General features: G+C 40.3%; 1 protein-coding gene across 1 annotated transcript in view; it reads right to left on the minus strand.

Annotated features, from left to right (window-relative positions):
• Positions 1-1,082: 1,082 nt before the first annotated feature.
• The window catches only part of LOC128649622 (tetraspanin-3), a 154,522-nt gene continuing 128,961 nt past the window's right edge, over positions 1,083-26,643 (minus strand). The window contains exon 7 of the mRNA XM_053702986.1: positions 1,083-1,725. Coding sequence (XP_053558961.1) covers positions 1,639-1,725 — 87 coding nt within the window. The 3' untranslated portion in view covers positions 1,083-1,638. The remainder of the gene's footprint in view (positions 1,726-26,643) is intronic.

Below are 26,643 nucleotides of genomic sequence, written 5' to 3' on the forward strand. Positions count from 1 at the left end.
GAGGACCTGCACGTCGTATTTAACAAGCAGCGGTAATCAGACCGCTGCTTCTCTGAATTTCGCCACCTTAGAGGTGGACAAAGATTAATCTCTGCAGTCTAGTCCGACTGAGGAGATTGACAGCTCCTGCCCGCGGGTGATTGGCTGTGCGCAGGCAGGGAGCGGGAATGAACGCGAGTGCAAAATAGCGCTTGTGTGCAATGCTGAATTTTGCCAGTGGCGAGCTGTCCACCTCAGCTTGATAAATCGCCCCCTTAGTCACAATATTTTCTGTTTGCTTCTTTGGTTTGGTTTTTGGGCTCTAAAATGCAAATCTTTAAAAAATGTATTGCCTTTTTGATTAAATTACTGTACTATCTTTCTAATGGTACTGTGTATAGAAAAGTGTTGAAAATTATATAAAACTACCTTTAGGCTAAATGTATAAGCTGTATTATGACATGTAAATATTGCCTAAATGGCATAAGATATTGTTGTGTCTCATTCCCTCTCCAAACAGTCCCATTTTACAGATATACATAACAAATATTATTAACAAATATTCTAACATACAAACTATTCCAAAATACAAACCTTTTTTCTATCCCAAGCAATTGGGATAAAGGGTTTTGTACCGGTAATATACATTATTTTGCCCGGTGTGCTATTTCCCCAGAAATGCTGGAGTGCCTAAAAAAACATTGCTTAAAGATACATTGCAGTGCAAAAAGGAAACACTGGAATTAGGTTTTTAACACCATAAAAGGTTTTAAACACAAAGCCCTCTTAGGAGCCACAGAGAACTGATGGTCCCAAGCAGAAGATAGCCGGAGACCATAATCGTCAGCAGCAGAAAACCCGGCCAATCACAAGCTGTGCCCTTTGTAAAGGTTTGATAGGGAGTACTCCAAAAATGACATACAGGTATGCTAACCAATTTTAATATATTTTTTAACTATAATATCCAATTAAGTATGATGGAATGTACTAGACCCTGAAACATTCTGCACAGTGATTGCTTAGATCTCAGAACCAGTTAGATAACATTCACCTCTAAATGGTCATACCAATATGAAACCAGAAACATGATTTCCACCAGGGTGTATCATTGAACAGCTCTTTATTTGCAAAACCTTGTAAAACTATGCAAACAAAATGACAGTGTTCAATTATTTTAAAACATTTCTTTTGTATACAGATCTTTTGTAATGATGTGCTTAATTGTGAATATATGTGATGCATATACAAAAAAATAATTTCAATGTCCCTTTAATCCAGTTTAATAACAGATTTTTGTTTTCTATATCCTCTATTCAATGAGGGCTAGTTTTCTTCAGACTTCCATAGTAACACAATAGTTGATGATGTTTGAAAATTACAAAAACATCCCTTTACTGTATAAACATGGCTTCCCTTTAAAAAATAAAATGAAAAACATACAAAAATTATCCCAACTGTATTGATAGTTAACATACCCTCCATTTATAGGAAATAAGCATTAGTAAGACAATCAAAGATTATTTTTCAAATATTTCTAAAATAATACATATATACAGATTATAATTTAACATAATTAAACATACAATAGTTCAATTAAAAGTGCAGCAAAATCTCTTTTTGTGGTTTATTACAAACTTCAATGAAATTGTTCCAAAAAAATTATGCAAACGTTCCCGAATCAAGAATTCGAAAGTCTTGGAATGGATTTCGTGTCATCAGAACACCATCATTAATAGCTGCAAGAGCCTGTTTTTAAAAACAAAATTAAGAATGTGAATCATTATTTCATTTACTATTGAAATAGGGAAAGCATATTGCTCTTAAACAACAACAAAAACAACACCACCACCACAAATGTATGCTTACGTGAGAAATTAAATTAATTTATTTTATGGTAATGAGTCCACAATCCATTACTCCTGGGAATTACTTTTCCCTACCACTAGGAGGAGACAGAGTCTCAAACCCCAAGAAACTCTATAAAACCCCTCCCACCTCACCAGTATAGATTAGCACAAAAAAGGAAGGAAAAGCAATAAGAGCAAACAAAATAGGAGTGGGGAGGGAAATGTGCAAGGAAAAAACAACAAAAAAAAAAAAAAACACACAGATTGGGGTCTCATGGACTCTCGCCCCCATGAAAGAAATGAATTTATCAGATAAGCATAAATTATGTTGTTTTCTTTCATACAGGTGGTGAGAGTTCATAATCCATTACTCCTGTGAACCAATGCCCAAGCTGTGGAGTCCATGAGTAATAAAGGGTGGGATTTAAAAAAAAAAACATTTTTCACTGAGAAACTAAATCCTAAACCTTAATAGAGCCTAAAAAAAAGGCAAAAACAAAATCAACAGGAGATAAAAGCATCAAAATGGTAGAAAAAAAATATATAAGCAAAGACGACGACCAAGTAGCTCATAACATTGGTCCACTGATAAAACATTCTAAAAAGCCAAAGTGGCAGCAAACACTCTGGTAAAATTAGCAGAAATCCATCTAGAAGAGGCTGACCTGCCTCCATGAAAGCTATATGGATCAGAAGCTTCAATAATGAAACATCATATTTCCTGTACTTTCATAGGACCAGAAAAAGGAACAAACTAAAAGTTTGACTGAAATCCTTATGGCTAGATCACAAGTTTGGCGTTAGCCTTAAAAAGCAGCGTTGAGAGGTCCCAACCCTGCTTTTTAACGCCCGCTGGTATTACGAGTCAGGCAGGAAAGGGTCTACCGCTCACTTTTCTTATGCGACCCGAGGCTACCGCAAATCCCCTTACGTCAATTGTGTATCCTATCTTTTCTATGGGATTTGCCTAACGCCGGTATTACGAGTCTTGGAAGAAGTGAGCGTTAGCCCCTCTCCTGTCCAGACTCCTACCGCATATAAATGTCAGTAGTTAAGAGTTTTATGGGCTAACGCCGGAACATAAAGCTCTTAACTACAGTGCTACAAAGTACACCAACACCCATAAACTACCTATTAACCCCTAAACCGTGGCCCCCCCACATCGCAAACACTATAATAAAAAAATGTAACCCCTAATCTGCCGACCGGACATCGCCGCCACCTACATTATACTTATGAACCCCTAATCTGCTGCCCCTAACATCGCAGACACCTACATTATATTTATTAACAGAATAGCACAGGTATTTCAGCGCTAAAATCTAAAAAGGATACCTAAGCCACTCTCCACTATCTCCGCAAGATAGAAAATGGAACAAACAATTTGGTAAAATGAGAGGGCGCTAAAAGCTAGGTATACTTAACACACCTAATTGATTCAGATTTATATCAAAAGTAAGAATTATCAAAGACAGTGTTAATTTTATAAATCATTTACTGGTGGGAACGTTCCCTATTGCGGTGCAATACATAAATTCATAAAAAACAATTGACAGTCGCATAAAATATTTAACATGATATCTTCAACTTATAATTTATGGAATACCACCCTGATGAAAAATGATAACAAGCGCTTAAAAATAAAATTGATTAAATGCTTATAAACCTTAAAAGCAATTTATTCCAGAGTATAAAAGACCGTCTCTATTTCGTTTAGTCCATAATATATCTTCAACAGATGGAATCCCTTATGTTTATTAGGGTATATTATATGTGAGACTTGGCTCCGTGATTATAACCAAAATGATTGGTATTTTAAAAACGGCAAAATGTTCTTATTTTGAATACTTTGTATCCTTACTTTGTTATATGTGTAGCTTTAACTCAGATTGTTGCAGCAGCTGTAACCAAATGCTGCTGTAATCCGTCCGAGATTCTGTGGTCCTTTGTAGCAACACGCTCCTTGCGTGTGGGCAGCCTTGTATACTGCAGCTCCTAGTCTCCGGCACAGGATTCACCACTCCCTCCATGGGGAAGTGACTGGCTAAAGCACGCCGCTCCCTGCGTGTGAGTAACCTGACGGACTGTTGCCTTCGGGCTTCCAATACTCACAGCTCCCTGCTTGTGAATAATTATCTGGATCCTCGTCAGTGGTATCGCAAACAGAGGCAATACTGAAGGTGGAATGGACACCCGCTCTTAGCGTGATATACTCGCGGGCAATTACTAGGTACCTAGTGAGTTGAGTTCTGGTAAACGAGCAACTTCTTACTTCTACGCGTTTCACCCGTATGTATGGGCTTTTTCAAGATATCAGTTGCTGCCCGCGCGTATATCACGCCAAGAGCGGGTGTCCATTCCACCTTCAGTATTGCCTCTGTTTGCGATACCACTGACGAGGATCCAGATAATTATTCACAAGCAGGGAGCTGTGAGTATTGGAACCCGAAGGCAACAGTCCGTCAGGTTACTCACACGCAGGGAGCGGCGTGCCTTAGCCGGTCACTTCCCCACGGAGGGAGTGGTGAATCCTGTGAAGGAGACTAGGAGCTGCAGTATACAAGGCTGCCCACACGCAAGGAGCGTGTTGCTACAAAGGACCACAGAATCTCGGACGGATTACAGCAGCATTTGGTTACAGCTGCTGCAACTATCTGTGAGTTAAAGCTACACATATAACAAAGTAAGGATACAAAGTATTCAAAATAAGAACATTTTGCCGTTTTTAAAATACCAATCATTTTGGTTATAATCACGGAGCCAAGTCTCACATATAATATACCCTAATAAACATAAGGGATTCCATCTGTTGAAGATATATTATGGACTAAACAAAATAGAGACGGTCTTTTATACTCTGGAATAAATTGCTTTTAAGGTTTATAAGCATTTAATCAATTTTATTTTTAAGCGCTTGTTATTTTTCATCAGGGTGGTATTCCATAAATTATAAGTTGAAGATATCATGTTAAATATTTTATGCGACTGTCAATTGTTTTTATGAATTTATGTATTGCACCGCAATAGGGAACGTTCCCACCAGTAAATGATTTATAAAATTAACACCGTCTTTGATAATTCTTACTTTTGACATAAATCTGAATCAATTAGGTGTGTTAAGTATACCTAGCTTTTAGCGCCCTCTCATTTTACCAAATTATATTTATTAACCCCTAATCTGCCTCCCCCAACATCGCCGCAACCTAACTACACTTATTAACCCCTAATCTGTCGACCGGACATCGCCGCCACTTTAATAAATGTATTAACCCATAAACCGCCGCACTCCCGCCTCGCAAACACTAGTTAAATTTTATTAACCCCTAATCTGCCTGCACTAACATCGCCAACACGTACTTGCATTTATTAACCCCTAATCTGCCACCTCCAACGTCGCCGCTACTATATTAACGGTATTAACCCCTAAACCTAAACCCCCCTAACTTAAATATAATTTAATTTTAACTAAATAAATTTAAAAAAAATTAAATAAAATTATTCCTATTTAAAACTAAATACTTACCGATAAAATAAACCCTAAGCTAGCTACAATATAACTAATAGTTACATTGTAGCCATCTTAGGGTTTTTTATTTTTATTTTACAGGCAAGTTTGTAGTTATTTTAACTAGGTACAATAGTTATTGAAAAGTTAATAACTATTTAATAACTACCTAGCTAAAATAAGTACAAAATTAGCTGTAAAATAAATCCTACAATTACATCTAACACTACACTATCATTAAATAAATTACCTAAACTACCTACAATTAATTACAATTAAATTCAATAAACTAAATAAGGAAAAAAAAAACCCACTAAATTACGAGAAAAAAAAACCTAAAATTACAGAAAATAAAAAAAATTACAAGAAGTTTAAACTAATTACACCTGATCTAAGCCCCCTAATAAAATAAAAAAGCCCCCTAAAATAATAAAATGCCCTACCCTATACTAAATTACAAATAGCCCTTAAAAAAGCCTTTTGCGGGGTAATTGCCCCAAAGTAATCCGCTCTTTTACCTGTGTAAAAAAAAAAAAAAAAAAAAAAAAAAAAAAAAGAAGAATACCCCCCCAACATTACAACCCACCACCCACATACCCCTACTCTAAAACCCACCCAATACCCCCTTAAAAAAAACTAACACTACCCCATTGAAGATCACCCTACCTTGAGCAGTCTTCACCCAGCCGGGCACAAGTTGTCATCCGATCCGTCCAGAAGTCTTCAACTGATGGGCCAGAAGAGGACATCCAGACCGGCAGAAGGCTTTATCCTATCCGGGCAGAAGGGGACATCCGGACCAGGAGAAGGCTTCATCCAAGCGGCATCTTCTATCTTCATCCATCCGACGAGGAGCGACTCCATTTTGAAAACTTCCGGCGCGGAGCATCCTTCCAGCACGACAACTAACGACGAATGACGGTTCCTTTAAATGACGTCATCCAAGATGGCGTCCCTCGAATTCCGATTGGCTGATAGGATTCTATCAGCCAATCGGAATTAAGGTAGGAAAAAATCCGATTGGTTGATTTAATCAGCCAATCGGACTGAAGTTCAATCCGATTGGCCGATTGGATCAGCCAATAGAATGCGAGGTCAATTCATCATATCTAATTCTGAAAGACCCCACATCTGTACAAGATGAAAAAAAAAAAACATATCTGGATGGAGAGTCCACTCCCCCGGATATAAAGTCTGACGGCTGAGATAATCCCCTTCCCAATTGTCTACACCTGGGATATGAATCGCAGGAATTAGACAAAAGTTCCTCCATAATTGAAGGACTGTGAGTCCCTCCTTAATGATTGACATATGCCACTGTTGTGATATTGTCTGTTTGAAAACAAACGTAAATGTGCTCTTCAATAAAGGTCACACTTGAAGAGCCCTGAAAATAGCATGGAGTTCTAAAATATTGATTGGTAAACTCGCCTCCTGAGGTTTCCAAACCCCTAGTGCTGTCAGACTCTCAGACAGCGCCCCCACCTGAAACACTTGCATCTGTTGAGAATACAGACCAGGTAGGACGAACAAATGAGGCCCCCTGATCGATAAGGTGATAGTCCAACCACCAAATCAGAGAGAAAAGAGAGTGTTGGGATTTAAGCATATCAGTTGTGATATCTGAAAATAATCCCTGCACCTTTGGTGCAACATGCAAAGCTATATAGAGGCCTCAAAATGAAAATGAGCAAAGAGGATCACACCTGATGCTGCAGTCATGAGACCTAAAACTTCCATGCACATAACCACTGAAGGAAATAGAGACTGAAGGTTTAGACAAACTAAAATTAACTTCATTTGTCTCTAGTCTATCAGAGAAAGAATCAGACACTAAATCTTATCTGGAAACCTAAAAAGGTGACCCTTGTCTAAGGAATCAAGAAACTATTGTAAATTGATCCTCCAACCATGTTTTGAAGAAACAACACTAGTTGTTTCAAGTGAGATTCTGCTAAATGAAAAGATTAAAGCGAATACCAAAATATAGTCCAAATAAGGAAACACCGCAATACTCTGCTCTCTGATTAGATAGAAGGGCACCAAGAATCGTTTAAAAATGAATCTGAGCTGCTGCTAGCCCAAAAGGACGAGCGACAAATTGGTAATGCTTATCTAGAAAAGAGAATCTCAGAAAACAATAGTGGTCTGTATGAATTGGAATGTGAAAATAAGCGTCCTGTAAGTCTATTGTGGACATGAAGTGACCTTGCTGAATACAAAGGCAGAATAGTCCTTATAGTCAAAATCTTGAAAGTTGGGACGCTTACAAAACGATTTAAAAATTTCAGATCCAGAATTGGTCTGAACGAATCTTCTTTCTTTGGGACAATGAATATATTTATATAGAAACCCAAACTCAGTTCCTGCAGAGGAAGCACTATCCATGGTGCTGAACTGAAAATGGGCTAATATCACCTGAACTTCGCTATGTAAAAAAGAAAGATATATTACCTAAAAAATTCCTCAGAAGCCACATCCCATTGTAAAGGACTTCTAAGCAGCAAATCACTCATCTTATTTCCCTATTTAGTTTAAGGAAGTTTACTATGAAATCTCATGAGATCACAGTAAAAGAGTTCATGACCTCAGCACTGCTGATGGGCTGCTGTTCATTTCTTCATTTTTTATTTTTTTTTCCTGCAGCTGAAGTATATATATATATATATATATATATATATATATATATATATATATATATATATATATATATATATATATATATATATATATATATATATATATATATATATATATATATATATATATATATATATATATATATATATATATATATATATATATATTTTTTTTTTTTTACACAGAACTTACTCTGCTGAGCTGAGGAAATTCTGAGGTAAAATATCTTCCTTTTTTACATAGAGATGCTCAGGTGATATTTTCCTGTCAGCTTTTTACAGTTATACTGCATCAGTTTCAAGTGATTTAGCATATGAGTATTATGTCCCTTTAACAAGAAATGAAACGATACGCGTCGACAAAGCTTCATCCAAGCAGCATCTTCTATCTTCATCCATCTGACGAGGAGCGACTCCATCTTGAAGACATCCGGCGCGGAGCATCCTTCCAGCACGACTACTAACGACGAATGATGGTTCCTTTAAATGACGTCATCCAAGATGGCGTCCCTCGAATTTCGATTGGCTGATAGGATTCTATCAGCCAATCAGAATTAAGGTAGGAAAAAACATAATTTATGTAAGAACTTACCTGATAAATTCATTTCTTTCATATTAGCAAGAGTCCATGAGCTAGTGACGTATGGGATATACATTCCTACCAGGAGGGGCAAAGTTTCCCAAACCTTAAAATGCCTATAAATACACCCCTCACCACACCCACAATTCAGTTTAACGAATAGCCAAGAAGGGGGGGTGATAAGAAAGGAGCGAAAGCATCAAAAATAAGGAATTGGAATAATTGTGCTTTATACAAAAAAATCATAACCACCACAAAAAGGGTGGCCCTCATGGACTCTTGCTAATATGAAAGAAATGAATTTATCAGGTAAGTTCTTACATAAATTATGTTTTCTTTCATGTAATTAGCAAGAGTCCATGAGCTAGTGACGTATGGGATAGCAGATACCCAAGATGTGGAACTTCCACGCAAGAGAGTCACTAGAGAGGGAGGGATAAAATAAAGACAGCCAATTCCGCTGAAAAATTAATCCACTACCCAAATCAAAAGTTTCAATTTTTATAATGAAAAAAACTGAAGTTATAAGCAGAAGAATCAAACTGAAACAGCTGCCTGAAGTACTATTCTACCAAAAACTGCTTCTGAAGAAGAGAAAACGGTAGAATTTAGTAAAAGTATGCAAAGACCACCAAGTCATTGCTTTGCAAATCTGATCAACAGAAGCTTCATTCTTAAAAGTCCAGGAAGTAGAAACTGACCTAGTAGAATGAGCCGTAATCCTCAGAGGCGGGGATTAACCCGACTCCAAATAAGCATGATGAATCAAAAGCTTTAACCAAGATGCCAAAGGCAGAAGCCTTCTGACCTTTCCTAAAACCAGAAAAGATAACAAATAGACTAGAAGTCTGTCTGAAATCGGAGTAGGCTTCAACATATTTCAAAACTCTTACCACATCCAAAAAATGTAAGAATCTTACCAAAGAATTCTTAGGATTAGGACACAAGAAAGGGACAATAATTCCTCCACTAATGTTAGAATTCACAACTTTAGGTAAAAATTGAAATGAGGATGGCAAAAACCACTTATCCTGATGAAAAATCAGAAAAAAAGGAAATTCACAAGAAACAGATAATTCAAAAACTGTTCTAGCTGAAGAGATGTTTAAAAAGAACAATACTTTCCATGAAAGTAAATAATGTCCAAAGAAAGCATATGCTCAAACAGAAGAGCCTGTAAAGCCTTCAGAACCAAAATAAGACTCCAAGGAGGAGAAATTGGCTTAATGACAGGCTTGATACGAAACAAAGCCTGAACAAAACAATGAATATCAGAAAGATTTAGCAATTCTTACTGTGAAACAGCACAGAAAAAGCAGAGATTTGTCCTTTCAAGGAACATGCAGACAAAATCTTATGAAGAAACTATAAAATCCTAGGAATTCTAAAAGAATGCCAAGAGAATTCATAAGAAGAGCATCATGTGATGTAAATCTTCCAAACTTGATAATAAATCCTACTAGACACAGATTTACGAGCCTGCAACATAGTATTAATCACTGAGTCAGAGAAACTTCTATGACTAAGTACTAAGCGTTAAATTTTCATACCATCAAAATAATAATTTAAATTCCTGATGAAAAAAACGAATGTTAAGATATAAGGTCTGGCCTTAATGGAAGTAACCAAGATTGGCAACTGGACATCCGAACAAGAACCATATACCAAAACCTGTGTGGCCATGCTGGAGCCACCAGCCACACCAAAGATTGCTCTCTGATGATTTAGAAAATCACTCTAAAAAACAGAATTTATGTTTACCTGATAAATTACTTTCTCCAACGGTGTGTCCGGTCCACGGCGTCATCCTTACTTGTGGGATATTCTCTTCCCCAACAGGAAATGGCAAAGAGCCCAGCAAAGCTGGTCACATGATCCCTCCTAGGCTCCGCCTTCCCCAGTCATTCGACCGACGTAAAGGAGGAATATTTGCATAGGAGAAATCATATGATACCGTGGTGACTGTAGTTAAAGAAAATAAATTATCAGACCTGATTAAAAAACCAGGGCGGGCCGTGGACCGGACACACCGTTGGAGAAAGTAATTTATCAGGTAAACATAAATTCTGTTTTCTCCAACATAGGTGTGTCCGGTCCACGGCGTCATCCTTACTTGTGGGAACCAATACCAAAGCTTTAGGACACGGATGAAGGGAGGGAGCAAATCAGGTCACCTAGATGGAAGGCACCACGGCTTGCAAAACCTTTCTCCCAAAAATAGCCTCAGAAGAAGCAAAAGTATCAAATTTGTAAAATTTAGTAAAAGTGTGCAGTGAAGACCAAGTCGCTGCCTTACATATCTGATCAACAGAAGCCTCGTTCTTGAAGGCCCATGTGGAAGCCACAGCCCTAGTGGAATGAGCTGTGATTCTTTCAGGAGGCTGCCGTCCGGCAGTCTCGTAAGCCAATCTGATGATGCTTTTAATCCAAAAAGAGAGAGAGGTAGAAGTTGCTTTTTGACCTCTCCTTTTACCAGAATAAACAACAAACAAGGAAGATGTTTGTCTAAAATCCTTTGTAGCATCTAAATAGAATTTTAGAGCACGAACTACATCCAAATTGTGCAACAAACGTTCCTTCTCTGAAACTGGATTCGGACACAAAGAAGGCACGACTATCTCCTGGTTAATGTTTTTGTTAGAAACAACTTTCGGAAGAAAACCAGGTTTAGTACGCAAAACCACCTTATCTGCATGGAACACCAGATAAGGAGAACACTGCAGAGCAGATAATTCTGAAACTCTTCTAGCAGAAGAAATTGCAACCAAAAACAAAACTTTCCAAGATAATAACTTAATATCAACGGAATGTAAGGGTTCAAACGGAACCCCCTGAAGAACTGAAAGAACTAAATTGAGACTCCAAGGAGGAGTCAAAGGTTTGTAAACAGGCTTGATTCTAACCAGAGCCTGAACAAAGGCTTGAACATCTGGCACAGCTGCCAGCTTTTTGTGAAGTAACACAGACAAGGCAGAAATCTGTCCCTTCAAAGAACTTGCAGATAATCCTTTCTCCAAACCTTCTTGAAGAAAGGATAGAATCTTAGGAATTTTTACCTTGTCCCAAGGGAATCCTTTAGATTCACACCAACAGATATATTTTTTCCATATTTTGTGGTAGATTTTTCTAGTTACAGGCTTTCTGGCCTGAACAAGAGTATCAATGACAGAATCTGAGAACCCTCGCTTTGATAAGATCAAGCGTTCAATCTCCAAGCAGTCAGTTGGAGTGAGACCAGTTTCAGATGTTCGAACGGACCTTGAACAAGAAGGTCTCGTCTCAAAGGTAGCTTCCATGGTGGAGCCGATGACATATTCACCAGGTCTGCATACCAAGTCCTGCGTGGCCACGCAGGAGCTATCAAGATCACCGATGCCCTCTCCTGATTGATCCTGGCTACCAGCCTGGGGATGAGAGGAAACGGCGGGAACACATAAGCTAGTTTGAAGGTCCAAGGTGCTACTAGTGCATCTACTAGAGTCGCCTTGGGATCCCTGGATCTGGACCCGTAGCAGGGAACTTTGAAGTTCTGACGAGAGGCCACTAGATCCATGTCTGGAATGCCCCACAGCTGAGTGACTTGGGCAAAGATTTCCGGATGGAGTTCCCACTCCCCCGGATGCAATGTCTGACGACTCAGAAAATCCGCTTCCCAATTTTCCACTCCTGGGATGTGGATAGCAGACAGGTGGCAGGAGTGAGACTCCGCCCATAGAATAATCTTGGTCACTTCCTCCATCGCTAGGGAACTCCTTGTTCCCCCCTGATGGTTGATGTACGCAACAGTCGTCATGTTGTCTGATTGAAACCGTATGAACTTGGTCCTCGCCAGCTGAGGCCAAGCCTTGAGAGCATTGAATATCGCTCTCAGTTCCAGAATATTTATCGGTAGAAGAGATTCTTCCCGAGACCAAAGACCCTGAGCTTTCAGGGGTCCCCAGACCGCGCCCCAGCCCACCAGACTGGCGTCGGTCGTGACAATGACCCACTCTGGTCTGCGGAAGCTCATCCCCTGTGACAGGTTGTCCAGGGACAGCCACCAACGGAGTGAATCTCTGGTCCTCTGATCTACTTGTATCGTCGGAGACAAGTCTGTATAGTCCCCATTCCACTGACTGAGCATGCACAGTTGTAATGGTCTTAGATGAATTCGCGCAAAAGGAACTATGTCCATTGCCGCTACCATCAAACCTATTACTTCCATGCACTGCGCTATGGAAGGAAGAGGAACAGAATGAAGTATCTGACAAGAGTCTAGAAGTTTTGATTTTCTGGCCTCTGTCAGAAAAATCCTCATTTCTAAGGAGTCTATTATTGTTCCCAAGAAGGGAACCCTTGTTGACGGAGATAGAGAACTCTTTTTCTACGTTCACTTTCCACCCGTGAGATCTGAGAAAGGCCAGGACAATGTCCGTGTGAGCCTTTGCTTGTGGAGGGACGACGCTTGAATCAGTATGTCGTCCAGGTAAGGTACTACTGCAATGCCCCTTGGTCTTAGCACCGCTAGAAGGGACCCTAGTACCTTTGTGAAAATCCTTGGAGCAGTGGCTAATCCGAACGGAAGTGCCACAAACTGGTAATGCTTGTCCAGAATGCGAACCTTAGGAACCGATGATGTTCCTTGTGGATAGGAATATGTAGATACGCATCCTTTAAATCCACCGTGGTCATGAATTGACCTTCCTGGATGGAAGGAAGAATTGTTCGAATGGTTTCCATCTTGAACGATGGAACCTTGAGAAACTTGTTTAGGATCTTGAGATCTAGATTGGTCTGAACGTTCCCTCTTTTTTGGGAACTACGAACAGATTGGAGTAGAACCCCATCCCTTGTTCTCCTTAATGGAACAGGATGAATCACTCCCATTTTTAACAGGTCTTCTACACAATGTAAGAACGCCTGTCTTTTTATGTGGTCTGAAGACAACTGAGACCTGTGGAACCTCCCCCTTGGGGGAAGTCCCTTGAATTCCAGAAGATAACCCTGGGAGACTATTTCTAGCGCCCAAGGATCCAGAACATCTCTTGCCCAAGCCTGAGCGAAGAGAGAGAGTCTGCCCCCCACCAGATCCGGTCCCGGATCGGGGGCCAATATTTCATGCTGTCTTGGTAGCAGTGGCAGGTTTCTTGGCCTGCTTTCCCTTGTTCCAGCCTTGCATTGGTCCTCCAAGGCTGGCTTGGCCTGAGAAGTATTACCCTCTTGCTTAGAGGACGTAGCACTTTGGGCTGGTCCGTTTTTACGAAAGGGACGAAAATTAGGTCTATTTTTTGCCTTGAAAGGCCGATCCTGAGGAAAGGGCGTGGCCCTTACCCCCAGTGATATCAGAGATAATCTCTTTCAAGTCAGGACCAAACAGCGTTTTCCCCTTGAAAGGAATGTTTAGTAGCTTGTTCTTGGAAGACGCATCAGCCGACCAAGATTTCAACCAAAGCGCTCTGCGCGCCACAATAGCAAACCCAGAATTCTTAGCCGCTAATCTAGCCAATTGCAAAGAGGCGTCTAGAGTGAAAGATTAGCCAATTTGAGAGCATTGATTCTGTCCAAAATCTCCTCATAAGGAGGAGAGTCACTATCGAGCACCTTATCTAGTTCATCAAACCAGAAACACGCTGCTGTAGTGACAGGGACAATACATGAAATGGGTTGTAGAAGGTAACCCTGCTGAACAAACATCTTTTTAAGCAAACCTTCTAATTTTTTATCCATAGGATCTTTGAAAGCACAACTATCCTCTATGGGAATAGTGGTGCGTTTGTTTAGAGTAGAAACCGCCTCCCTCGACCTTGGGGACTGACTGCCATAAGTCCTTTCTGGGGTCGACCATAGGAAACAATTTCTTAAATATGGGGGGAGGGACGAAAGGAATACCGGGCCTTTCCCATTCTTTATTAACAATGTCCGCCACCCGCTTGGGTATAGGAAAAGCTTCTGGGAGCCCCGGCACCTCTAGGAACTTGTCCATTTTACATAGTTTCTCTGGGATGACCAAATTTTCACAATCATCCAGAGTGGATAATACCTCCTTAAGCAAAATGCGGAGATGTTCCAATTTAAATTTAAATGTAATCACATCAGATTCAGCCTGCTGAGAAATGTTCCCTAAATCAGTAATTTCTCCCTCAGACAAAACCTCCCTGGCCCCCTCAGATTGGGTTAGGGGCCCTTCAGAGATATTAATATCAGCGTCGTCATGCTCTTCAGTCACTAAAACAGAGCAGCCACGCTTACGCTGACAAGGGTTCATTTTGGCTAAAATGTTTTTGACAGAATTATCCATTACAGCCGTTAATTGTTGCATAGTAAGGAGTATTGGCGCGCTAGATGTACTAGGGGCCTCCTGAGTGGGCAAGACTCGTGTAGACGAAGGAGGGAATGATGCAGTACCATACTTACTCCCCTCGCTTGAGGAATCATCTTGGGCATCATTGTCATTATCACATAAATCACATTTATTTAAATGAATAGTAATTCTGGCTTCCCCACATTCAGAACACAGTCTATCTGGTAGTTCAGACATGTTAAACAGGCATAAACTTGATAAGAAAGTACAAAAAACGTTTTAAAATAAAACCGTTACTGTCACTTTAAATTTTAAACTGAACACACTTTATTACTGCAATTGCGAAAAAACATGAAGGAATTGTTCAAAATTCACCAAATTTTCACCACAGTGTCTTAAAGCCTTGAAAATATTGCACACCAATTTTGAAAGCTTTAACCCTTAAAATAACGGAACCGGAGCCGTTTTAAGCTTTAACCCCTTTACAGTCCCTGGTATCTGCTTTGCTGAGACCCAACCAAACCCAAAGGGGAATACGATACCAAATGACGCCTTCAGAAGTCTTTTATAAGTATCAGAGCTCCTCTCACATGCGACTGCATGCCATGCCTCTCAAAAACAAGTGCGCAACACCGGCGCGAAAATGAGACTCTGCCTATGCTTTGGGAAAGCCCCTAAAGAATAAGGTGTCTACAGTGCCTGCCGATATTATTATATCAAAATACCCAGAATAAATGATTCCTCAAGGCTAAATAAGTGTTAATAATCAATCGATTTAGCCCAGAAAAAGTCTACAGTCTAAATAAGCCCTTGTGAAGCCCTTATTTACAATCGTAATAAACATGGCTTACCGGATCCCATAGGGAAAATGACAGCTTCCAGCATTACATCGTCTTGTTAGAATGTGTCATACCTCAAGCAGCAAGGGACTGCACACTGTTCCCCCAACTGAAGTTAATAGCTCTCAACAGTCCTGTGTGGAACAGCCATGGATTTTAGTTACGGTTGCTAAAATCATTTTCCTCATACAAACAGAATTCTTCATCTCTTTTCTGTTTCTGAGTAAATAGTACGTACCAGCACTATTTGAAAATAACAAACTCTTGATTGAATAATGAAAAACTACAGTTAAACACTAAAAAACTCTAAGCCATCTCCGTGGAGATGTTGCCTGTACAACGGCAAAGAGAATGACTGGGGTAGGCGGAGCCTAGGAGGGATCATGTGACCAGCTTTGCTGGGCTCTTTGCCATTTCCTGTTGGGGAAGAGAATATCCCACAAGTAAGGATGACGCCGTGGACCGGACACACCTATGTTGGAGAAATACTGATTATTCTGAATCATGGCAAATATAAGTTTAAAGACATATATTTAGAACTTTACATATAAAGTGCCCAACCATAGCTTAGAGTGTCACAAAAAATAAGACTTACTTACCCCAGGACACTCATCTACATATAGTAGATAGCCAAACCAGTTCTGAAACGAGAATCAGTAGAGGTAATGGTATATAAGAGTATATCGTCAATCTGAAAAGGGAGGTAGGAGAAGAAATCTCTACGACCGATAACAGAGAACCTATGAAATAGATCCCCTAGAGGAAAGACCATGGTATTCAAATAGGCAATACTCTCTTCACATCCCTCTGACATTCACTGCACTCTGAGAGGAAAACCGGGCTTCAGCCTGCTGCGAAGCGCATATCAACGTAGAATCTAGCACAAACTTACTTCACCACCTCCATGGGAGGCAAAGTTTGTAAAACTGAATTGTGGGTGTGGTGAGGGGTGTATTTATAGGCATTTTAAGGTTTGGGAAGCTTTGCCCCTCCTGGTAGGAATGTATATCCCATACGTCACTAGCTCATGGACTCTTGCTAATTACATGAAAGAAATCTGATTGGTTGATTTAATCAGCCAATCGGATTGAAGTTCAATCCGATTGGCTGATTGGATCAGCCAATAGAATGCGAGGTCAATTCATCAAATCTAAATTCTGAAAGACCCCACATCTGTACAAGATGGAAAAAAAAACAAAAAAAAAAAAACATCTGGATGGAGAGTCCACTCCCCGGATATAAAGTCTGACGGCAGAGATAATCCCCTTCCCAATTGTCTACACCTGGGATATGAATCGCAGGAATTAGACAAAAGTTCCTCCATAATTGAAGGACTGTGAGTCCCTCCTTAATGATTGACATATGCCACTGTTGTGATATTGTCTGTTTGAAAACAAATGTAAAATATGCTCTTCAATAAAGGTCACACTTGAAGAGCCCTGAAAATAGCATGGAGTTCTAAAATATTGATTGGTAAACTCGCCTCCTGAGGTTTCCAAACCCCTAGTGCTGTCAGACTCAGACAGCTCCCACACCTGAAGAACTGGATAGTGCTTACTTATTGGAGGCTTACATTTACACACCAATAAGCAAGCATAACCCAGGTTCTCAACCAAAAATAGGCCTGCTCCTATGCATCACATTCCTGCTTTTTAAATAAAGATATAAAGAGAACGAAGAAAAATTGATAATAGTAAATTAGAAAGTCCCTTAAAATTGCATGCTCTATATGAATAAAACACTAGTTGTCAAGTGAGATTCTGCTAAATGAAAAGATTAAAGCGAATACCAAGATATCATCCAAATAAGGAAACACTGCAATACTCTGCTCTCTGATTAGATAGAAGGACTTAGGGCACCAAGAATCTTTGAAAAGAATCTGAGCTGTTGCTAGCCCAAAAGGACGAGCGACAAATTGGTAATGCTTATCTAGAAAAGAGAATCTCAGAAAACAATAGTGGTCTGTATGAATTGGAATGTGAAAAAACATAATTTATGTAAGAACTTACCTGATAAATTCATTTCTTTCATATTAGCAAGAGTCCATTAGCTAGTGACGTATGGGATATACATTCCTACCAGGAGGGGCAAAGTTTCCCAAACCTCAAAATGCCTATAAATACACCCCTCACCACACCCACAATTCAGTTTAACGAATAGCCAAGAAGTGGGGTGATAAAAAAGTGCGAACGCATATAAAATAAGGAATTGGAATAATTGTGCTTTATACAAAAATCATAACCACCAAAAAAAAGGGTGGGCCTCATGGACTCTTGCTAATATGAAAGAAATGAATTTATCAGGTAAGTTCTTACATAAATTATGTTTTCATTCATGTAATTAGCAAGAGTCCATGAGCTAGTGACGTATGGGATAATGATTACCCAAGATGTGGATCTTTCCACGCAAGAGTCACTAGAGAGGGAGGGATAAAATAAAGACAGCCAATTCCTGCTGAAATTAATCCACACCCAAAATAAAGTTTAATGAAAAACATAAGCTGAAACCGCTGCCTGAAGTACTTTTCTACCAAAAACTGCTTCAGAAGAAGAAAATACATCAAAATGGTAGAATTTAGTAAAAGTATGCAAAGAGGACCAAGTTGCTGCTTTGCAAATCTGATCAATCGAAGCTTCATTCCTAAACGCCCAGGAAGTAGAAACTGACCTAGTAGAATGAGCTGTAATCCTTTGAGGCGGAGTTTTACCCGACTCAACATAGGCAAGATGAATTAAACATTTCAACCAAGATGCCAAAGAAATGGCAGAAGCTTTCTGGCCTTTTCTAGAACCGGAAAAGATAACAAATAAACTAGAAGTCTTTCGGAAAGACTTAGTAGCTTCAACATAATATTTCAAAGCTCTAACAACATCCAAAGAATGTAACGATTTCTCCTTAGAATTCTTAGGATTAGGACATAATGAAGGAACCACAAGTTCTCTACTAATGTTGTTGGAATTCACAACTTTAGGTAAAAATTCAAAAGAAGTTCGCAACACTGCCTTATCCTGATGAAAAATCAGAAAAGGAGACTCACAAGAAAGAGCAGATAATTCAGAAACTCTTCTGGCAGAAGAGATTGCCAAAAGGAACAAAACTTTCCAAGAAAGTAATTTAATGTCCAATAAATGCATAGGTTCAAACGGAGGAGCTTGAAGAGCCCCTAGAACCAAATTCAAACTCCAAGGAGGAGAAATTGACTTAATGACAGGTTTTATACGAACCAAAGCTTGTACAAAACAATGAATATCAGGAAGATTAGCAATCTTTCTGTGAAAAAGAACAGAAAGAGCAGAGATTTGTCCTTTCAAGGAACTTGCGGACAAACCTTTATCTAAACCATCCTGAAGAAACTGTAAAATTCTTGGAATTCTAAAAGAATGCCAAGAAAAATGATGAGAAAGACACCAAGAAATATAAGTCTTCCAGACTCTATAATATATCTCTCTGGATACAGATTTACGAGCCTGTAACATAGTATTAATCACAGAGTCAGAGAAACCTCTTTGACTAAGAATCAAGCGTTCAATCTCCATACCTTTAAATTTAAGGATTTGAGATCCTGATGGAAAAAAGGACCTTGCGACAGAAGGTCTGGTCGTAGCGGAAGAGTCCACGGATGGCAAGAGGCCATCCGGACAAGATCCGCATACCAAAACCTGTGAGGCCATGCCGGAGCTACCAGCAGAACAAACGAGCATTCCTTCAGAATCTTGGAGATTACTCTTGGAAGAAGAACTAGAGGCGGAAAGATATAGGCAGGATGATACTTCCAAGGAAGTGACAATGCATCCACTGCTTCCGCTTGAGGATCCCTGGATCTGGACAGATACCTGGGAAGTTTCTTGTTTAGATGAGAGGCCATCAGATCTATTTCTGGAAGTCCCCACATTTGAACAATCTGAAGAAATACCTCTGGGTGAAGAGCCCATTCGCCCGGATGTAACGTTTGGCGACTGAGATAATCCGCTTCCCAATTGTCTATACCTGGGATATGAACCGCAGAGATTAGACAGGAGCTGGATTCCGCCCAAACCAGAATTCGAGATACTTCTTTCATAGCCAGAGGACTGTGAGTCCCTCCTTGATGATTGATGTATGCCACAGTTGTGACATTGTCTGTCTGAAAACAAATGAACGATTCTCTCTTCAGAAGAGGCCAAGACTGAAGAGCTCTGAAAATTGCACGGAGTTCCAAAATATTGATCGGTAATCTCACCTCCTGAGATTCCCAAACTCCTTGTGCCGTCAGAGATCCCCACACAGCTCCCCAATCTGTGAGACTTGCATCTGTTGAAATTACAGTCCAGGTCGGAAGCACAAAAGAAGCCCCCTGAATTAAACGATGGTGATCTGTCCACCACGTTAGAGAGTGTCGTACAATCGGTTTTAAAGATATTAATTGAGATATCTTTGTGTAATCCCTGCACCATTGATTCAGCATACAGAGCTGAAGAGGTCGCATGTGAAAACGAGCAAAGGGGATCGCGTCCGATGCAGCAGTCATAAGACCTAGAATTTCCATGCATAAGGCTACCGAAGGGAATGATTGTGACTGAAGGTTTCGACAAGCTGAAATCAATTTTAGACGTCTCTTGTCTGTAAAAGACAGAGTCATGGACACTGAATCTATCTGGAAACCCAGAAAAGTTACCCTTGTCTGAGGAATCAATGAACTTTTTGGTAAATTGATCCTCCAACCATGATCTTGAAGAAACAACACAAGTCGATTCGTATGAGATTCTGCTAAATGTAAAGACTGAGCAAGTACCAAGATATCGTCCAAATAAGGAAATACCACAATACCCTGTTCTCTGATTACAGACAGAAGGGCACCGAGAACTTTTGTAAAAATTCTTGGAGCTGTAGCTAGGCCAAACGGCAGAGCCACAAACTGGTAATGCTTGTCCAGAAAAGAGAATCTCAGGAACTGATAATGATCTGGATGAATCGGAACATGCAGATAAGCATCCTGTAAATCTATTGTGGACATATAATGCCCTTGCTGAACAAAAGGCAAGATAGTCCTTACAGTTACCATTTTGAACGTTGGTATCCTTACATAACGATTCAATATTTTTAGATCCAGAACTGGTCTGAAGGAATTCTCCTTCTTTGGTACAATGAAGAGATTTGAATAAAACCCCATCCCCTGTTCCAGAACTGGAACTGGCATAATTACTCCAGCCAACTCTAGATCTGAAACACAATTCAGAAATGCTTGAGCTTTCACTGGATTTACTGGGACACGGGAAAGAAAAAATCTCTTTGCAGGAGGTCTCATCTTGAAACCAATTCTGTACCCTTCTGAAACAATGTTCTGAATCCAAAGATTGTGAACAGAATTGATCCAAATTTCTTTGAAAAAAACGTAACCTGCCCCCTACCAGCTGAGCTGGAATGAGGGCCGCACCTTCATGTGGACTTAGAAGCAGGCTTTGCCTTTCTAGAAGGCTTGGATTTATTCCAGACTGGAGATGGTTTCCAAACTGAAACTGCTCCTGAGGATGAAGGATCAGGCTTTTGTTCTTTGTTGAAACGAAAGGAACGAAAAAGATTATTAGCCCTGTTTTTACCCTTAGATTTTTTATCCTGTGGTAAAAAAGTTTCTTTCCTACCAGTAACAGTTGAGATAATGGAATCCAACTGAGAACCAAATAATTTGTTACCCTGGAAAGAAATGGAAAGTAGAGTTGATTTAGAAGCCATATCAGCATTCCAAGTTTTAAGCCATAAAGCTCTTCTAGCTAAAATAGCTAGAGACATAAACCTGACATCAACTCTGATAATATCAAAAATGGCATCACATAAAATTATTAGCATGCTGAAGAAGAATAATAATATTATGAGAATCATGATCTGTTACTTGTTGCGCTAAAGTCTCCAACCAAAAAGTTGAAGCTGCAGCAACATCAGTCAAAGATATAGTAGGTCTAAGAAGATTACCTGAACACAGATAAGCTTTTCTTAGAAAGGATTCAATTTTCCTATCTAAAGGATCTTTAAACGAAGTACCATCTGACGTAGGAATAGTAGTACGTTTAGCAAGGGTAGAAATAGCCCCATCAACTTTAGGGATTTTGTCCCAAAATTCTAATCTGTCAGACGGCACAGGATATAATTGCTTAAAAATTACTTCAGAAATAGCATTAGGAACAGGAAAAACTTCTGGAATAACCACAGGAGGTTTAAAAACCTTACCTAAACGTTTAGAATTAGTATCAAGAGGACCAGAATCTTCTATTTCTAAAGCAATTAGTACTTCTTTAAGTAAAGAACGAATAAATTCCATTTTAAATAAATATGAAGATTTATCAGCATCAATCTCTGAAACAGAATCCTCTGAACCAGAAGAATCATCAGAATCAGAATGATGATGTTCATTTAAAAATTCATCTGTAGAGAGAGAAGTTTTAAAAGATTTTTTATGTTTACTAGAAGGAGAAATAACAGACATAGCCTTCTTGATGGATTCAGAAACAAAATCTCTTATGTTATCAGGAACATTCTGCACCTTAGATGTTGAGGGAACTGCAACAGGCAATGGTACATTACTAAAGGAAATATTATCTGATTTAACAAGTTTGTCATGACAATTAATACAAACAACAGCCGGAGGAATAGCTACCAAAAGTTTACAGCAGATACACTTAGCTTTGGTAGTTCCAGCACTAGACAGCGATTTTCCTGAAGTATCTTTTGACTCAGATGCAACGTGAGACATCTTGCAATATGTAAGAGAAAAAACAACATATAAAGCAAAATTGATCAAATTCCTTAAATGACAGTTTCAGGAATGGGAAAAAATGCCAATAAACAAGCTTCTAGTAACCAGAAACAAAGAAAAAATCAGACTGAAATAATGTGGAGACAAAAGCGACGCCAAATAATACGCCCACATTGTTTGGCGCCTAAATGCTTTTTGGCGCCAAAAATGACGCCACATCCGGAACGCCGACATTTTTGGCGCAAAAGGACGTCAAAAAATGACGCAATTTCCGGCGACACGTATGACGCCGGAAACAGAAAAGATTTTTTGCGCCAAAAAAAATCCGCGCCAAGAATGACGCAATAAAAAGAAGCATTTTCAGCCCCCGCGAGCCTAACAGCCCACAGGGAAAAAAAAGTCAAATTTTTAAGGTAAGAAAAAATGATTGATTCAAACGCATTATCCCAAATATGAAACTGACTGTCTGAAAATAAGGAATGTTGAACATTCTGAGTCTTCAGAGAAGTTAGATTTTGATGTTTGAAAGGACCCTGAATTAGAAGGTCCTGTCTCAGAGGCAGAGACCAAGGTGGACAGGATGACACGTCCACTAGATCTGCATACCAGGTCCTGCGTGGCCACGCAGGCGCTATTAGAATCACTGATGCTTTCTCCTGTTTGATCCTGGCAATCAAACGAGGAAGCATCGGGAAGGGTGGAAACACATAAGCCATCCTGAAGGTCCAAGGTGCTGTCAAGGCATCTATCAGGACCGCTTCCGGGTCCCTGGACCTGGACCCGTAACGAGGAAGCTTGGCGTTCCGGCGAGATGCCATGAGATCCATATCTGGTTTGCCCCAACGTCGAAGTATTTGGGAAAGACCTCCGGATGAAGTTCCCACTCCCCCGGATGAAAAGTCTGGCGACTTAGGAAATCCGCCTCCCAGTTGTCCACTCCTGGGATGTGGATCGCTGACAGGTGGCAAGAGTGAGACTCTGCCCAGCGAATTATCTTTGATACTTCCATCATCGCTAAGGAACTTCTTGTCCCTCCCTGATGGTTGATGTAAGCCACAGTCGTGATGTTGTCCGACTGAAACCTGATGAACCTCAGAGTTGCTAACTGAGGCCAAGCCAGAAGGGCATTGGGAACTGCTCTCAATTCCAGAATGTTTATTGGAAGGAGACTCTCCTCGAGTCCATGATCCCTGAGCCTTCAGGGAATTCCAGACAGCGCCCCAACCTAGTAGGCTGGCGTCTGTAGTTACAATTGTCCAGTCTGGCCTGCTGAAGGGCATCCCCCTGGACAGATGTGGCCGAGAAAGCCACCATAGAAGAGAATCTCTGGTCTCCTGATCCAGATTCAGCGTAGGGGACAAATCTGAGTAATCCCCATTCCACTGACTTAGCATGCACAATTGCAGCGGTCTGAGGTGCAGGCGTGCAAAAGGAACTATGTCCATTGCCGCTATCATTAAGCCGATTACCTCCATGCATTGATCCACTGACGGGTGTTGAATGGAATGAAGGGCACGGCAAGCATTTAGAAGCTTTGTTAACCTGTCCTCTGTCAGGTAAATTTTCATTTCTACAGAATCTATAAGAGTCCCCAAGAAGGGAACTCTTGTGAGTGGTAAGAGAGAACTCTTCTCCTCGTTTACTTTCCACCCATGCGACCTTAGAAATGCCAGTACTAACTCTGTATGAGACTTGGCAGTTTGAAAGCTTGACGCTTGTATCAGAATGTCGTCTAGGTACGGAGCTTAGTACCGCCAGAAGAGAGCCCAGAACCTTTGTAAAGATTCTTGGAGCCGTAGCCAACCCGAAGGGAAGAGCTACAAACTGGTAATGCTTGTCTAGGAAGGCAAACCTTAGATACCGGTAATGTTCTCTGTGAATCGGTATGTGAAGGTAAGCATCCTTTAAATCCACTGTGGTCATATACTGACCTCTTTGGATCATGGGTAAGATTGTCCGAATAGTTTCCATCTTGAATGATGGAACTCTTAGGAATTTGTTTAGGATCTTTAAATCCAATATTGGTCTGAAGGTTCCCTCTTTTTTGGGAACCACAAACAGATTTGAGTAAAACCCTTGTCCGTGTTCCGACCGCGGAACTGGATGGATCACTCCCATTAGTAAAAGGTCTTGTACACAGCGTAGAAACGCCTCTTTCTTTATCTGGTTTGTTGACAACCTTGAAAGGTGAAATCTCCCTTGTGGAGGAGAAGCTTTGAAGTCCAGAAGATATCCCTGAGATATGATCTCCAACGCCCAGGGATCCTGGACATCTCTTGCCCAAGCCTGGGCGAAGAGAGAGAGAGAGAGTCTGCCCCCCACTAGATCCGTTACCGGATCGGGGGCCCTCACTTCATGCTGTCTTAGGGGCAGCAGCAGGTTTTCTGGCCTACTTGCCCTTGTTCCAGGCCTGGTTAGGTTTCCAGCCTTGTCTGTAGCGAGCAACAGCTCCTTCCTGTTTTGGAGCAGAGGAAGTTGAAGCTGCTCCTGCCTTGAAGTTACGAAAGGCACGAAAATTAGACTGTCTAGCCCTGGGTTTGGCTCTGTCTTGAGGCAGGGCATGGCCTTTACCTCCCGTAATATCAGCGATAATTTCTTTCAAACCGGGCCCGAATAAAGTCTGCCCCTTGAAAGGTATGTTAAGTAGTTTCGATTTAGAAGTTACATCAGCTGACCAGGATTTTAGCCACAGCGCTCTGCGTGCCTGAATGGCGAATCCGGAATTCTTAGCCGTAAGTTTAGTTAAATGTACTACGGCATCAGAAATAAATGAATTAGCTAGCTTAAGGGTTTTAAGCTTAAGTGAAATCTCATCTAATGTCGCTGAGTCAAGGGTCTCTTCCAGAGACTCAAACCAAAATGCTGCCGCAGCCGTGACAGGCGCAATGCATGCAAGGGGTTGTAATATAAAACCTTGTTGAACAAACATTTTCTTAAGGTAACCCTCTAACTTTTTATCCATTGGATCTGAAAAGGCACAGCTATCATCCACCGGGATAGTGGTACGCTTAGCTAAAGTAGAAACTGCTCCCTCCACCTTAGGGACCGTTTGCCATAAGTCCCGTGTGGTGGCGTCTATTGGAAACATTTTTTTGAATATAGGAGGGGGTGAGAAAGGCACACCGGGTCTGTCCCACTCCTTAGTAACAATTTCATCAAGTCTCTTAGGTATAGGAAAAACGTCAGTACTCGTCGGTACCGCAAAATATTTATCCAACCTACACATTTTCTCTGGGATTGCAACTGTGTTACAATCATTCAGGGCCGCTAACACCTCCCCTAGCAATACACGGAGGTTTTCCAGCTTAAACTTAAAATTTGAAATGTCTGAATCCAATTTATTTGGATCAGATCCGTCACCCGCAGAATGAAGCTCTCCGTCCTCATGCTCTGCAAATTGTGACGCAGTATCAGACATGGCCCTAGCATTATCAGTATACTCTGTTCTCATCCCAGAGTGATCTCGTTTACCTCTAAGTTCTGGCAATTTAGACAAAACTTCAGTCATAACATTAGCCATGTCTTGTAAAGTGATTTGTAATGGTCGCCCTGATGTACTTGGCGTTACAATATCACGCACCTCCTGAGCGGGAGATGCAGGTACTGACACGTGAGGCAAGTTAGTCGGCATAACTTCCCCCTCGTTGTCTGGTAAATGTTGCTTAACATGTACAGATTGACTTTTATTTAAAGTAGCATCAATGCAATTAGTACATAAATTTCTATTGGGCTCCACCTTGGCTTTTGAACATATTGCACAAAGAGATTCCTCTGTGTCAGACATGTTTAAACAAACTAGCAATTAGACTAGCAAGCTTGGAAATACTTTTCAACTAAATTTACAAGCAATATGTAAAAACGTTACTGTGCCTTTAAGAAGCACACAAAAAAACTGTCACAGTTGAATAACAATGAACCGGATTAGTTATGGAAACCAAATTTAGCAAAGGATTGCACTCATTAGCAATGGATGATTAACCCTTAATATCAGAAAAAAACGTATAACAATTGACAATATAAGTGTTTTTATCACAGTCAAGCACAGTCTCACAGGTCTGCTGTGAGTGATTACCTCCCTCAAAACTAGTTTTGAAGACCCCTGAGCTCTGTGGAGACGTCCTGGATCATGCAGGGAGAAAAAGACAGACTGTGACTGAATTTCTGATGCGTAGTAAAAGCGCCAAAATAGGCCCCTCCCACTCACACTACAACAGTGAGGGAAGCTCAGTAAACTGTTTTAATTTAAA

Source organism: Bombina bombina, chromosome 2 (genome assembly GCF_027579735.1).
Source record: "Bombina bombina isolate aBomBom1 chromosome 2, aBomBom1.pri, whole genome shotgun sequence".
In the NCBI taxonomy this organism is placed as follows: Eukaryota; Metazoa; Chordata; class Amphibia; order Anura; family Bombinatoridae; genus Bombina; species Bombina bombina.